At 47.8% G+C, this 12,152-nt stretch overlaps 1 protein-coding gene and 1 long non-coding RNA gene across 4 annotated transcripts in view; one reads left to right on the top strand and one right to left on the bottom strand.

Annotated features, from left to right (window-relative positions):
- SLC38A7 (solute carrier family 38 member 7) overlaps positions 1 to 8,402 on the top strand; it is a 36,964-nt gene extending 28,562 nt beyond the window's left edge. For 2 of the 3 annotated variants that reach the window (XM_019505836.1, XM_019505837.1), the window contains exons 7-11: positions 140 to 254; positions 1,692 to 1,839; positions 2,059 to 2,258; positions 3,588 to 3,642; positions 3,800 to 5,783. In XM_019505836.1, the coding sequence (XP_019361381.1) occupies positions 140 to 254; positions 1,692 to 1,839; positions 2,059 to 2,258; positions 3,588 to 3,642; positions 3,800 to 3,902 (621 nt within the window). In that variant the 3' untranslated portion in view covers positions 3,903 to 5,783. Of the gene's footprint in view, positions 1 to 139; positions 255 to 1,691; positions 1,840 to 2,058; positions 2,259 to 3,587; positions 3,643 to 3,799; positions 5,784 to 8,196 lie in introns of those variants that run through there. The other variant, XR_002095446.1, reaches the window with a different exon arrangement.
- On the bottom strand, positions 5,460 to 8,203 carry LOC109289681. The gene is made up of 2 exons (XR_002095447.1): positions 6,430 to 8,203; positions 5,460 to 6,399 (listed from the first exon to the last, which is right to left on the bottom strand). It is a non-coding gene; the product is annotated as an uncharacterized LOC109289681 (long non-coding RNA).
- Positions 8,403 to 12,152: the final 3,750 nt, after the last annotated feature.

The raw sequence follows: 12,152 nt of genomic DNA on the forward strand, positions 1-12,152 counted from the left end.
CCCCTTGGGTTTTTTTTTTTTTTTTTTTTTTTCTCCGCACCCCTTCCCCTAAGTCTCTGTACATGAGTCCTGGCAGAGCACAGAGAGCTTGTGCCAGTAGCCCCATGCATTCTGTCTCCTCTCTCTTTCTCTCTGCCAGTGCCATGTGAGCAGCGTGCCTGTCTTCAACAGCATGAAGCAGCCTGAGGTGAAGACCTGGGGGGCTGTGGTGACGGCAGCCATGGTTATTGCTCTCTTTGTCTACACAGGGACAGGTAGGAGCAATGGCCTCCCATTCTGCATGGTCCCACCACACCCAGCCGTGGCTCCTGCAGCATGTTCTAGTAGACTGGCTGGAGGAGCTTAAGTTGCCCTTCAGCCTGTGGGTCCCTATAGGAGAGATCTGGGGGCCAGTGTGTCTGTAAGATGCCTCATGGCCAATTCCTGAAAGGCTGGCCCCCTGGGGAGCTGCAGGTTCTGCACAGTCAGCCTTCCTACCCCAGTCTCTGTCCCCCTAGCATACCTGCAGTTTAGGCCCCAAGGGTGAACACAGCCACCTGCTTATAGATTCATAGATGTTAGGATCGGAAGGGACCTCAGTAGGTCATCAAGTCCACCCCCCTGCCCTGGGCAGGAAAGAGCGCTGGGGTCAGATGACCCCAGCTAGGTGCTTGTCTGGTCTCCTCTTGAAGATCCCCAGGGTAGGGGAGAGCACCACCTCCCTTGGAAGCCCATTCCAGATTATGGTAACCATTACAATGAAGAAGTTCTTTTTAATGTCCAACCTAAATCTGCTGTCCGTCAATTTGTGGCCATTGTTCCTAGTTACTCCAGGGGGTGCTCTAGTAGATAGAGCATCTCCTATTCCCTGCTGCCCTCCTCTGAATTCATAGGTAGCCACAAGATCACCTCTCAGCCTTCTCTTGCGAAGGTTGAAGAGATCTAGGTCCCTCAGTCTCTCCTTGTCGGGCCTTGTCTGCAGGCCCCTAACCATACGAGCGCCCTCCTCTGAACCCTCTCAAGATTCGCCGCATCCCTCTTGAAGTGCGGTGCCCAAAACTGGATCCAGTACTCCAACTGTGGCCTGACCAGTGCTGCATACAGGGGAGGCATCACCTCCCTGGACCTGTTTATCATGCATCTGCTAATGAATGATAAAGTGCGTTAGCCTTATTGATCACTTTGTCCCACACTGATGACCCATGTTCATCTTGGACCCAAATAAAGACTTTTTGTTGTCCTTAATTTTTGTCACCAGCCTAAATTCTAATCCTGCTTTGGCCTTCCTAACTGATTCCCTGCAAGTACAAACCAGGGAGGTATACTCCTTGGTAGCTGTCCCCTGTTTCCACAGCCCTTAGGCTTTCCTAGACTGCCCTGTTCAGCTAAGAGGGTTTCTTGGCCCCTTTGCCCCCTTTTATGCACAATGGGATTGTCTCCTTCTGCACCTGTAGGATTGCCCCCTTGAAGAATGGCCACCCTTCCTGGACCCTCATTCACCAATGCTCTTGAGCCTTAACTCCTAACTAACTAATTTCCTGAGCCCACTGAAGTTAGCCTTTCTGAAGTCTAGCACTTCAGCCCTGCTGGTTAGTTTACCCTCCCTTTGCTGGATAGTGAATTCAATCAACTGATGGTCTATATCCCCTTAGTCCTTCCCATAGTCCCCATGTGCTGCTGAGATCCTTGCCCTGCTCACGATTCTCCACCAGGTGTCTGTGGCTTCCTGACCTTTGGAACAACTGTGGACCAAGACATTCTCCTCACCTACCCCTCCAACGACATCCCAGTTGCCATTGCTCGTGCATTCATCATCCTGTGTGTTCTGACGTCCTACCCCATCCTGCACTTCTGTGGCAGGTGAGTGGAGTGGGAGGCAGTTTGTGGATTGTGCCCTCTGGCTGGTAAACAGAAATAGCTCTTCCCCAGACTGATTGGCATGGAGCAAGCAGTGCTCCAGCTGCTCGGGAGACCATGCCTGCTAACTAAGCAGAACTGAGGGAACTGGGAATTGATGCCCAAAGTCTGAATTCACAGAGGAAGTCCCTTGCTACTCCTGTATCTCTGCTTCCCATACAGGGCTGTGATAGAGGGTCTCTGGCTACGCTACAAGGGGGAAACAGTGGAGGAAGATGTAGTGCTTGAGAGGCGCCGGCGTGTGTTCCAGACAGTCAGTTGGTTTCTCCTGACTCTTCTCCTGGCCTTGTTCATCCCCGACATTGGCAAGGTCATCTCTGTCATTGGGGGCCTGGCCGCCTGCTTCATATTTGTCTTCCCAGGTACAGCCCCATGTGCTTGAGTTATGCTGCAAACAGTCAAAAGTCACCCAGCACATTGATCAATGCAAATTTGTTACAGTGCACATGGAAGTCAGAGGCTTATGCTCCAGGAATCAATTCTCCAAAATGTTTGTTCCCACCAGAATGGGGGTGACCCAGATATAGCCCATAGAGCTGTCACCTAGCCTATGGGACTCCCCATGGGTCCAGAAACTTGATGGTGGGGGAGCAGTGGCAGCATGAATTAATGCTACCATTGCCTGTCCTGCCACCGAATTTCCAGACTTGTGGGGAGCCAGATAGACCAGATGATGCAGCTGAGCATGCTGGATTGTACTTGCAAGGCTAGATGAGTTGGACACCACTGCACTAGAAGATAATGGCATTTGCCTTTTATCCTGTCTACATGGGTGTCAAAGCTCTGTGGAAAAGATCATGGACCGGCAGGATATTAAAGCAATCCCAAAAGCCAATAGTGATGATCCTGAGCAACAGTTAAAAACAGTCTCCTCTCAGGGGGAGGATGGGCCATTCAGGACTGAATTCTCCACAGAGGAAACCTAAGGTCATGCTCAGGCTTTCCCTGGCAGGACCCCAAGTCATTAAATGTAGCATCAAGGCAAGGGTTGGCCCCAATGCCCAGTGAAGTCAGCCAAATGGCTGTCAAAGCAACGCAGAATTGGTGATCGTGGTGGAGTTTCATGTGGGATCTAAATGGAATGGAAAGTGAGTTTTCCAGCCAAGCTGCTCTGAGTGGTGAGGCAGGAGAAGGACCTGAGCACACCTCCAAGCTGGGTCTCACTCACACACACTGCTGGAAGGGATGGAACACTTCCCTGGACTCCTGAGTGCCTTTAGATAAGGGAATGCAATGCTGTGTATTGGGGCAGCTGGGGTGGCCTGATTGAGTTGATCAGTTCCCCTGTCTGGCAGCAGAATGCACCTGTAGGTTCAGGTTATGCCTCTGGATTCTCTTGGTAGGCCACCCAGGGCTGGGAGCATGGCAGCGTCAGTGTTCTGGGAATGGAGAGTTGGAGTTCTCCATTCCCCTTATCCAGTTAACCAACATCACTGGCAGCCTGGCTCGAGAGCTATTTACCCTTTTCCCACACTGGGAAAATGAAGGTGTTTGGTGGGCAGCTCATTACCTTCTAACTCACTAGAAAAGGTCAAGGGCAAAAATAGAGGTATTTGTTTCTCCAGTAGCTCGTAGTGCACATGACCCCTCTTCCTCTGGGTGTGGTTGTTTTAACCTTTGTTCTCAGGTCTTTTAACTGGAGATGAGTGATTTACCTTGCTGCTCATTATTTGCCCCCCTCTTCCCACTAGGACTATGCTTGATTCAAGCCAAACTTTCTGAAATCCAGGAAAGCAGATCAACCAGGTAACATGAACTGATCTTGTGCTTCCTCCCCCTCCCTCCCCTGTCTCTTCCCAAGATGATTCAGGCCTTGTTCCCATTTGTAGGGAGCTGCTGGCATTGGGTTGAAATGGGATTCCCTCTCTAAGATTTCACATAAACCTGTGTTCTGTATCCACAGCTGGTGGGCACTGGTCAGCTATGGGGTGTTCATGGTCACCCTTGGAGCCTTCATCTTTGGACAGACCACTGCCAATGCCATCTTTGTGGATATGATGGCCTGACTCCTTTCCACTTGCTGGTTGATGCTGTCACCTTTGGGAGGAAAGGGAGTAGCTTTTTCTTTGAGCCAAAATGGAAAGGAAAAAACTGATTCAACTTCTGTTGTTTCCAAAATACTAGTATAAGTGGATCTTCTTCCTCTTCAGCTGGGATATCATTAGACTGTTTTACTGGGGACTCCCTACAGTGTTCATGTTTCATTGTCTAATGTACCAAGTCAGACTTATTCTTTAGCTGCTATCATCATGGTGAAGACCTTGTATGTTTGCCAAGATTCACTATAAGTAGAGCTCAGACACTGTTGTGGTAGTGCACACCATCATGATGACATCATGACAGAAGGTTTTGAGAAGAACATGCCTGTTTTAGGCAGGAGACCATGTTACTTCATACAGAGCATCTTTGGCTGAAGAGACCAGATTCCTCCCATAGCTTTAAAGGAGCTTAACCGCCCTGTTCTGATGGCAAAATTCCTAGGGAAATGATGTAAAGGGAACTATACCCATGTTTTAACATTATACATAGATCACTTTCAGGTTTTTAGCTTTGTGTAAGAGAACCCCAGTACATTTTCTGTAGGAAATATATTTGTACTGGTGACCAAATACAGATGAGTGATCTTTCTCACAGCTGTGCAGAAAAGGAATGATCCACATCTGCCTCATGAGAGCTGTGCTGTGGTGAAAAGTCTCAAAAGACTGGGGAACAGGTCTATCAGGTGAGCTGGCAAAAAGGAATGCTCTTTAATCCAGCTCAGGGCAATCACATTAAATAGGGAACTCTGCTAATCTGCTTTCTCTATGGCTTGACTAGTCTATCCAGCTATCCATCTGGGAAAGCATTCTGTCATATCCATTTCTCTTCAGTGCTTGTTTTTCAACCTGGCTTTCTCATCTGTTGTTTTCCAGTCCAGTTTCTAGTGCACATGGGGAAATGACTTCTACACTTGCTTCTCATTGGTTTACATTTTTTTTTTTATTTGAAGGTGCTACTGGGATTGGCTGCTTTTGTCCTAAGCATGAGTTTGCTTCATTAGCATTGTGTGGAAGCAAGGCCAGGGAAGACGCAAAACAAGCCTGTGCTGACAGGCCCTGGAGTAGCAACAAAGCAGTGTAATGTTTACAAAATAGATGCTGGCCTCTTCTTCCAGTGTGGGGCTTGATCACTCTTAAGTTCAGGTGCCGTGACTCCATGTCTGTCGATTCTGGTTAAGTGCTTTTTGGAGACTTCCATGTCAAATCTGTTCTTCCAGTATGGATGTTAGTCAGCTAGGGCTGGGTGAGAGGGCTGAATTTTAGGTTTAAAAGAACACTTTTCAGATAAATAATAGCTTAATGATCTACATCTCGGGACTTTTTAAACATGTAACATTACAGTTTTACTCATGGCTGTTTATACTAATCACTGTATTTCTCTCAGCCTGGACAAGTCTGTTTCACTACAGTTTTGAGGCAGTTTTTACTCTGAGCCCTTTGTGGGTGAGCAGTTTTCTGGGGCACAAAGCTATCCTCCTTGGGATCTATAAACTTCTCAGACTTTTCTGTCTTTTTTTCTTTTTTTTCAAAAGTAAACTCTGGGGTTTTGTTTAGTATAAAACCTAAAGGGGTCAAGGGAATTTTAGGGTATGTTTTAGTGTCGCCGAACTCTTAAAGGGACCTGTATGTTTCTCTGGATGTTTGTTCCTTCTCAAGAGCACCAAACTACTCTGACACAGACTTGCAGTGTTGCAACATGGTGTGTGCAGCCTGTGCATTGTAACAGTCTGTTAATCATGTGTTTCTGTTCTCTGAATGGAGAGGGGAAGTGGGAAGGAGGGGCTTTCCAGTGGAAATATTTGATTTTTATTTTATTTTTTTGTATAAAAGTTGCTCTTTACAAATGTTCTTTCTGATATTGCTCCCCTGTATGTCATACCCCCAGGCTGCCCATACTATCATCCTATGGGCTGTAACACCTAATGATGTATATTTCCTGTGGCTTACCATTTAGCAGGGCCACAGCCTGATTTTTCATCTTCCTGCATTTGCTTTGTGGAAAAGATTTTTGTTTAGGTTTTTGAAAGCACATGTTGATTCCTAGACTCAAGAACTTAGCTCAAAAAGTCCCAACGCAGTTTCAGCCTAGTTCTGCTGGACACATTAAAGCCACCACAGTTGGCACCAGGGTGTTGGGGTTTGGTAGAAAGGTAGAGATTAAACATTTACTGGAAACCGGGCTGCCTGTCCAGGAGAAGAGGTCTTCTAAGCTGAGATGTGAGGCACATGGGGAGTGATGTGAGGAAGCTTGTACAGTCACACCCTGTGCTCTCTCTGCCATGTGACATGCTAAATGGAGCCCATTAGTTTCCAGAGCCTTGTCAGTCTAGGACTTTCCAGGCACACTGCTGTCAAGAGAGGCTCAACACCCACCTGTGCTGATTCCAATAGTCATCCAGTATTGGGTATATGTTTGTCCCCTGGGGTACTAGCAGGAGATTTTGGGATACTTTCCATTCCTGTCCTTTAACATTAGTGGGAGATTTTGGGAGACTTTCCATTCTGGGACCCTTTAACATTTGTTAGTTGAGGCATGAGAAGCCAGAAACTTGGACAGATGCTCATAGCATTCTGCAGTGAGATGCCAACAATGTTGATAGATGGATGGATAGGCTCCAAAGCTGCTACTGCCAATATCCCTGCCTCTGTATTGCAGTGCAGCTGTTCTCACTGGCAAACATCCTATAACTGCTAGTCTGTCTTGGGGAGAGAGGTGACCTGAGCCCAGACCTGACCTCCAAGGATTTCTTGGATTTCAAGTCTGGTTTTGCCACTTGCTGCTTAACCTTACGCAAGTGGCTTTTATTGGGGATCAATGCACAGCTACCATTGAAGCTTTTGGGGGATTCCAGGTGCCTTGGAAGATCTCTGCCTTGGTTTTCCTAACTAAAATGAGAATCATGTTCCTGTAGAAACAAAGCAGTGAAGGATTTAGTTTTAAAGGGGGAGTGATGCACCCCCACTTTGTGTCTAATCCCAGTTTCAGAAGCAGCCTCCTGTCAGGATAGGGAACAGGTGCTTTTCTGTGATGTGGTGTCTTTGACCTCCCAAACCAGGAGCTGTAACACAAGCTCTCCCTCCCCTTTGCCATCAGACTCTGTTCTCTTTTCTTCTATTGCTTGGAACTAAATATTTGCTCATTTGAGTACAGAAGGGGAGGTTATCAGTATCCCAACCTTTCTCAAGATCGCACCTCTCTTGTGAGGGCTGCAGAAGGTATAAACACTGGTAACTGCAGCCTGTACGTAAATCACATTTTCTGTTCCTGTTCTGGAGAACAGAGATGAAGGGAGCCCATGTGTGTTTGGCAGGTTTGATTGTTTCAAACACTGTTCCTCTGACACGGCTGCGATCCACAGCCTAGTTCCCTTCCTAGCACATCTTTCTTTGGCACTCATCACTGTGGGGTTTGTCTGGCTCATGCTTTCCTCCCCTCTCTGTCCTGATATGTACACCCTGAATTAGCTATAACCTGGGGAGAAAGCAGATTCTTCTACTCCTATCATGCACCCACCTAAAGATGACTTGAGTCACAGAGCTGGGCACCTTCTAAGAATGCTAGGGGCTGATGTTCAGCAGGGATGAGCACACCATACCCTAACCAGTCCCAGTTGGCGTTGAGGGCTTCCTAGTATTTCTGAGAAGCAGGCTTAAAAGGCTTTTGCTGCCCACTGCCTGATACCCCCTTCCCCAACAAAGGAAAGTATGGGGTGGTTTCTCTCTCCAGTGCACACGCCTCTGACTGACAAACCAGGTGCTTCTTTGGCTGGTGCACTAAAGCAGAGTCTTGTCCTTGGAGACAGGCTGACCACAGACTCTGATCCCCACAGGGGATTGACCAGCTTTATTCCATAGGGCTGGAGCATGAGCAGTGTGCTATCAGGAGGTCCTGTTGCTGCACTAACAAATATGGCAACTGACTGAGCCACGGCATTGGTAATCTTTCTCTCTCTGTACGAGGGATGGGTTTGGGAATATTTATAGTTGTCTCTCCTGCTGCCTCCCCTCTGGGGCTTGTAATGTGGAAGCAGAACTGGGGATTCCAGCTGACACCAAAAGGGCAGGAGCATAAGCCAGGCCTGGCTGCAGGGAGGGGCACCCAGATTTGGCCTGATCAAAGGCCACTTTGGCAGCTGCTCCATAGGCTGTAACCAACTCCTATGGGATGGCAATGCTGCCCTCTCCATTGAACCAGCCACACCATCTGCAGCTCCATGTCACCAGGATGCTGAGAGCAGTGTGGACTATGCTGTCCTTTCAGGCTGTACATCCAAAGTGAAGAGGAGCAACTTCCAGGCCCTACTTTGCTGCAGGTTGGTGATCCCCATCCCCACCTTAAAAGGTGCTGTCCTATGTTACGAGGAGCCTGCTGTTGCAGGGCAAGGATACAACAAACAGTAGCTCTTTTTTATGCCTTATGGTTCTTGTGATTTTTCTTTTTTTTTAATAACCTTTCATGTATTTTCTATGCAGGATCTGGAAAGCATTTAATAAAAGCTGCCATTGCATTGCTACCCTGGGCTGAGTTGTGGCTGCTTTGACATGGTCTGGGAGCACAGAAGTGTCTGATAGGCAACTGGCCTGTGCCATGGACCACATGGAGTGTTCCCTGGGGCAGGCTATGAGGTCACATATTTGAACTGTAGCTTGGCCAGGCTCAGTATTAACTGCTCTGTGCTCTGGCGTGGTGAGCTTGGTGCCTGTGGTGGGTTCAGAAGCAGTAGCCTCTGATCTTCCTCTTCTTCCCTCAGGGCCTTTCTCTCATGCCTAGGCTCAATTTAATTTAATGTTTTCCTCCCTTGCCTGCCCCCCCTCTTCGACAGCTGTTATCTCCCCTGTCATATTCTCTAAAACCCCCTCACCCCAGTTGTTCTCAGCAGCAGTTCAGAGCCAGTGTGCTGTTAGTTGTAGGACTCACAGCAGACCTCAAGCTGTCCTCCTCATGATTCAGCAACGGGAATCCTAGTGCAAATCTACATGGCTTGTGTTCCTGAGAAATTTAAGGGCCTTTGAGCATTTTCCCCACTTCCTTAGCCTCCTGCCACTGCATTCCCCTCATACTGTGGCAGCCCCAGCTTGGCTGAAAGCAAGTTCTGCGATTCACTCTAAACTGCTACTTTCCCTTTCTGCATGTGGGCTGGGCCTGAGGCTTTGTGAAGTGCATCAGTGTCCCCCAGGGAAAGCAGCACAATAGCATTGGTCTGATCTGCTTTAACTGTGCTAGGGATGTTCACAGGAGCTAGGTGGGAGGGGAGGGGGGAAATTGGGGATTTGATTCCAAAGGCATGAATGGGGTGCACAGTGAGCGCACAGATAGTCTTAGCCTTCCCTCAAACCACTTGCCTGTCTTGGAGACCTGGGGCTCAGAGCTAGAGGCCCCTCCTGGTAATTTACCCTTCAACACACCCTTAAACAAGGAAGTCAGAGACTGCATTGAACAGGGCCAAAACTTTGGAGTGAAATCAGTCCCAAAGGAGCACCTATCTTCACTAATGCCTCCAGCCGTTGGAGTTAAAGTGCACCAACCAGAATAGCTGTTTACTTTGAACATAAAGTACAAACCACAGAAGGCTGTCAGCCAGCTTACCTGTGTGTAATTGCCTCATGCAACATGCCAACAAAAGGAAAGAGCAGTGACAGCCCGATGCGTAGCCTCTGGTGCTTTAGTGTTGAGGCATTCTCCAAGAAGCTCCCTAGTCTTCACAACCAGTGAAATCAAGGACACCGTATGTCCTGGTGTGAAGGGTACTCTCCTTGTTAGGGGTCCCTGTGGCTGTTGTAGAGACCTTCTACTCTCATTAAGAAAACATCACCCAACATCAATAAGCAGGAGCCACGGCTATCTCGTGCTCAAGCTGAGAAATCAGAGCAGTTTGGGGAAAGGAGGGAAGGTAATGGACACTGCTGGAAATTCTCAGTGCCTCCATTCCTTTTCACAAATGCAGAATTCTCAGTTTGTCCAGCCAACTGCTGCTTTCTCCTTTGGGGTCTCTGGTCATAGGGAACCCCTCGCTTACCTTTGGGCTTTGTTCCATAGCCAATATAAGGCTATTTTCCCTGCCATCCCATCTAAATGCACCTTTACCTCCATTACTTCCGGTTAATAATGGCTCTCTGCAGTTAATACACAAGTATCTACATGCCAATAGTACTTTAAAGGTATTAATATGTGAGGCCTCACAGCTGAAGCTGCTGGGAAATGTTTTCACCGAACAGAACCTTTTGAAATCTCATGAGTTTGAAGAACTGATGAAACCCGACCTGGATTCCTGCAGGTCTGCCCCCAGGTCAGGCACAATGAAAGCTGCAGGATGGGCTTGGTAAGTGTGCCTCATTGCTGGGGCTACTCAATGGGCCTTCTCAGTGAAATCCTGGGATGACAAGAGTCTTCCCACTGCTGAAATAGTGATACTAACAATGTCAAATTCATCAAGCACCTGCAGGGTCCAGTTTGCAGGACAGTTTTGAAAATATTCATGTAGAAATTGAGTTTAAAGAAAAAGCCTTCTGGTGACCTGGAACTCCTACTTTCAGCCAGTTCTGCTCATTTTCCCTTATGCAAAGGAGAAGCATTATAGTGTCTGTTATATAGATGGGGATGTGGAGACATAAATACTAGGGCTATGAAATTTTGGCAGCTGCTTCGTTTCGGAGGTGTTTCAGCCCATTTTGGCACCGGAAACACCAAATCTGAAATGAAACGGAACAAAACCATCTGAAATGTTTTGGACATTTTGGAGTGTTTCAGAGGGGAAGGGACTGCTCTAATATTTACATCTGTAGCTGGTCAGTGTTTGTGATCTGTCCCTGAGGTCTCTTCCAATCCCAGTGCTCTGGGGAGGGACAGAAAAACAGCATATAAGGTTCTGTGTGAAGCCTTACTCTGCCTTTTGTGAGCTGTCTGTCTGGAAACAACAGTGTGTGAAAGGTACTGGCTGGCTGTAGTGACTGGCTTCCTAGTCAGTCTCTTGCTAGATTCTCTTTTTGGAAAGGATTGGATACACCTTTCCAATATATTACAGATAGAAGATATAGTAAGCAGAGAGAAGAAGATATAGTAAATATATAGAATATATAGTAAACAGATAGAAGATATATTGCACAGAGAAGATCTATTACACACACACATTAAACACAAGATATATTACACACACACACACATTTTGCAGCACAGCAAACATTATGAAGTGTGCTGGAAAGGCAGGGGCCAGGTCTTCTGGCAGGGGAGTGAGAAGAGCTAAAGGAGGTAGGGGGAGAGCTGCTTCCTTTAGGAATGACCACCCTTCCTGGGCTCCCATCTCACCAATACTCCTATCCTGCAGTGCATCATTGACTAGACCCCTAAGCACATTGAAATTAGCCTTCCTAAAGTTGAGCACTTCCACCCTATGAGTTGTCTTACCCACTCTATGCCATATGGTGAATTCAGTTGATTGGTGGTCACTGTCCCCAAAGTGACCACAAATCTGTAGCTCCCCTACCAGGTCATCCCCCATAGCCAACGCTGAGTCCAGTAAGGGACAAAATCATCAGCAAAGATAACTGCACTTTATCATGCATCAGCAGATGCATGACAAATAGAACCAAGGAGGTGATACTTCCCCTCTATGCGGCATTGGTCAGAGCACAGTTGGAGTACTGCGTCCAGTTTTGGGCGCCGTACTTTAAGAAGGATGTGGATAGCCTTGAGAGGGTCCAAAGGAAGGCCACTCATACAGTTAAGGGTTTACAGGACAAGCCCTATGAGGAGAGACTGAGGGACGTGGACCTCTTCAGCTTCCACAGGAGAAGGCTGAGAGGTGATCTTGTGGCTGCCTACAAATTCATTAGGGGGGCACAGCAAGGGATCGGAGATGCTCCGTTCACCAGGGCACCTCTTGTGGTAACAAGGAACAATGGTCACAAACTGTTAGAGAGTAGATTTAGGCTAGACAGCAGGAGAAACTTCTTCACGGTGAGGGTGGCCAAAATTTGGAATGGTCTTCCCAAGGAGGGAAGACTTCTTTAAGGGAAAGCTGGATAGGCAGCTGGGTGGGGTCACTGACCCCAGCACTCTTTCCTGCCCAGGCAGGGGGTCGGACTCGATGATCTGTTGAGGCCCCTTCTGACCCTAACACCTACGAATCTATAAATTGATGTGTCGGGGGTGAAGGATGGGCTGGGGGGGGGGGGGGAAGGGAGATGGAGCAGGTAAAAGGGGAGAGGGACCTGGGGGGC

Source organism: Gavialis gangeticus, unplaced genomic scaffold (genome assembly GCF_001723915.1).
Source record: "Gavialis gangeticus isolate Ggan-Ray unplaced genomic scaffold, GavGan_comp1, whole genome shotgun sequence".
Taxonomy (NCBI): domain Eukaryota; kingdom Metazoa; phylum Chordata; order Crocodylia; family Gavialidae; genus Gavialis; species Gavialis gangeticus.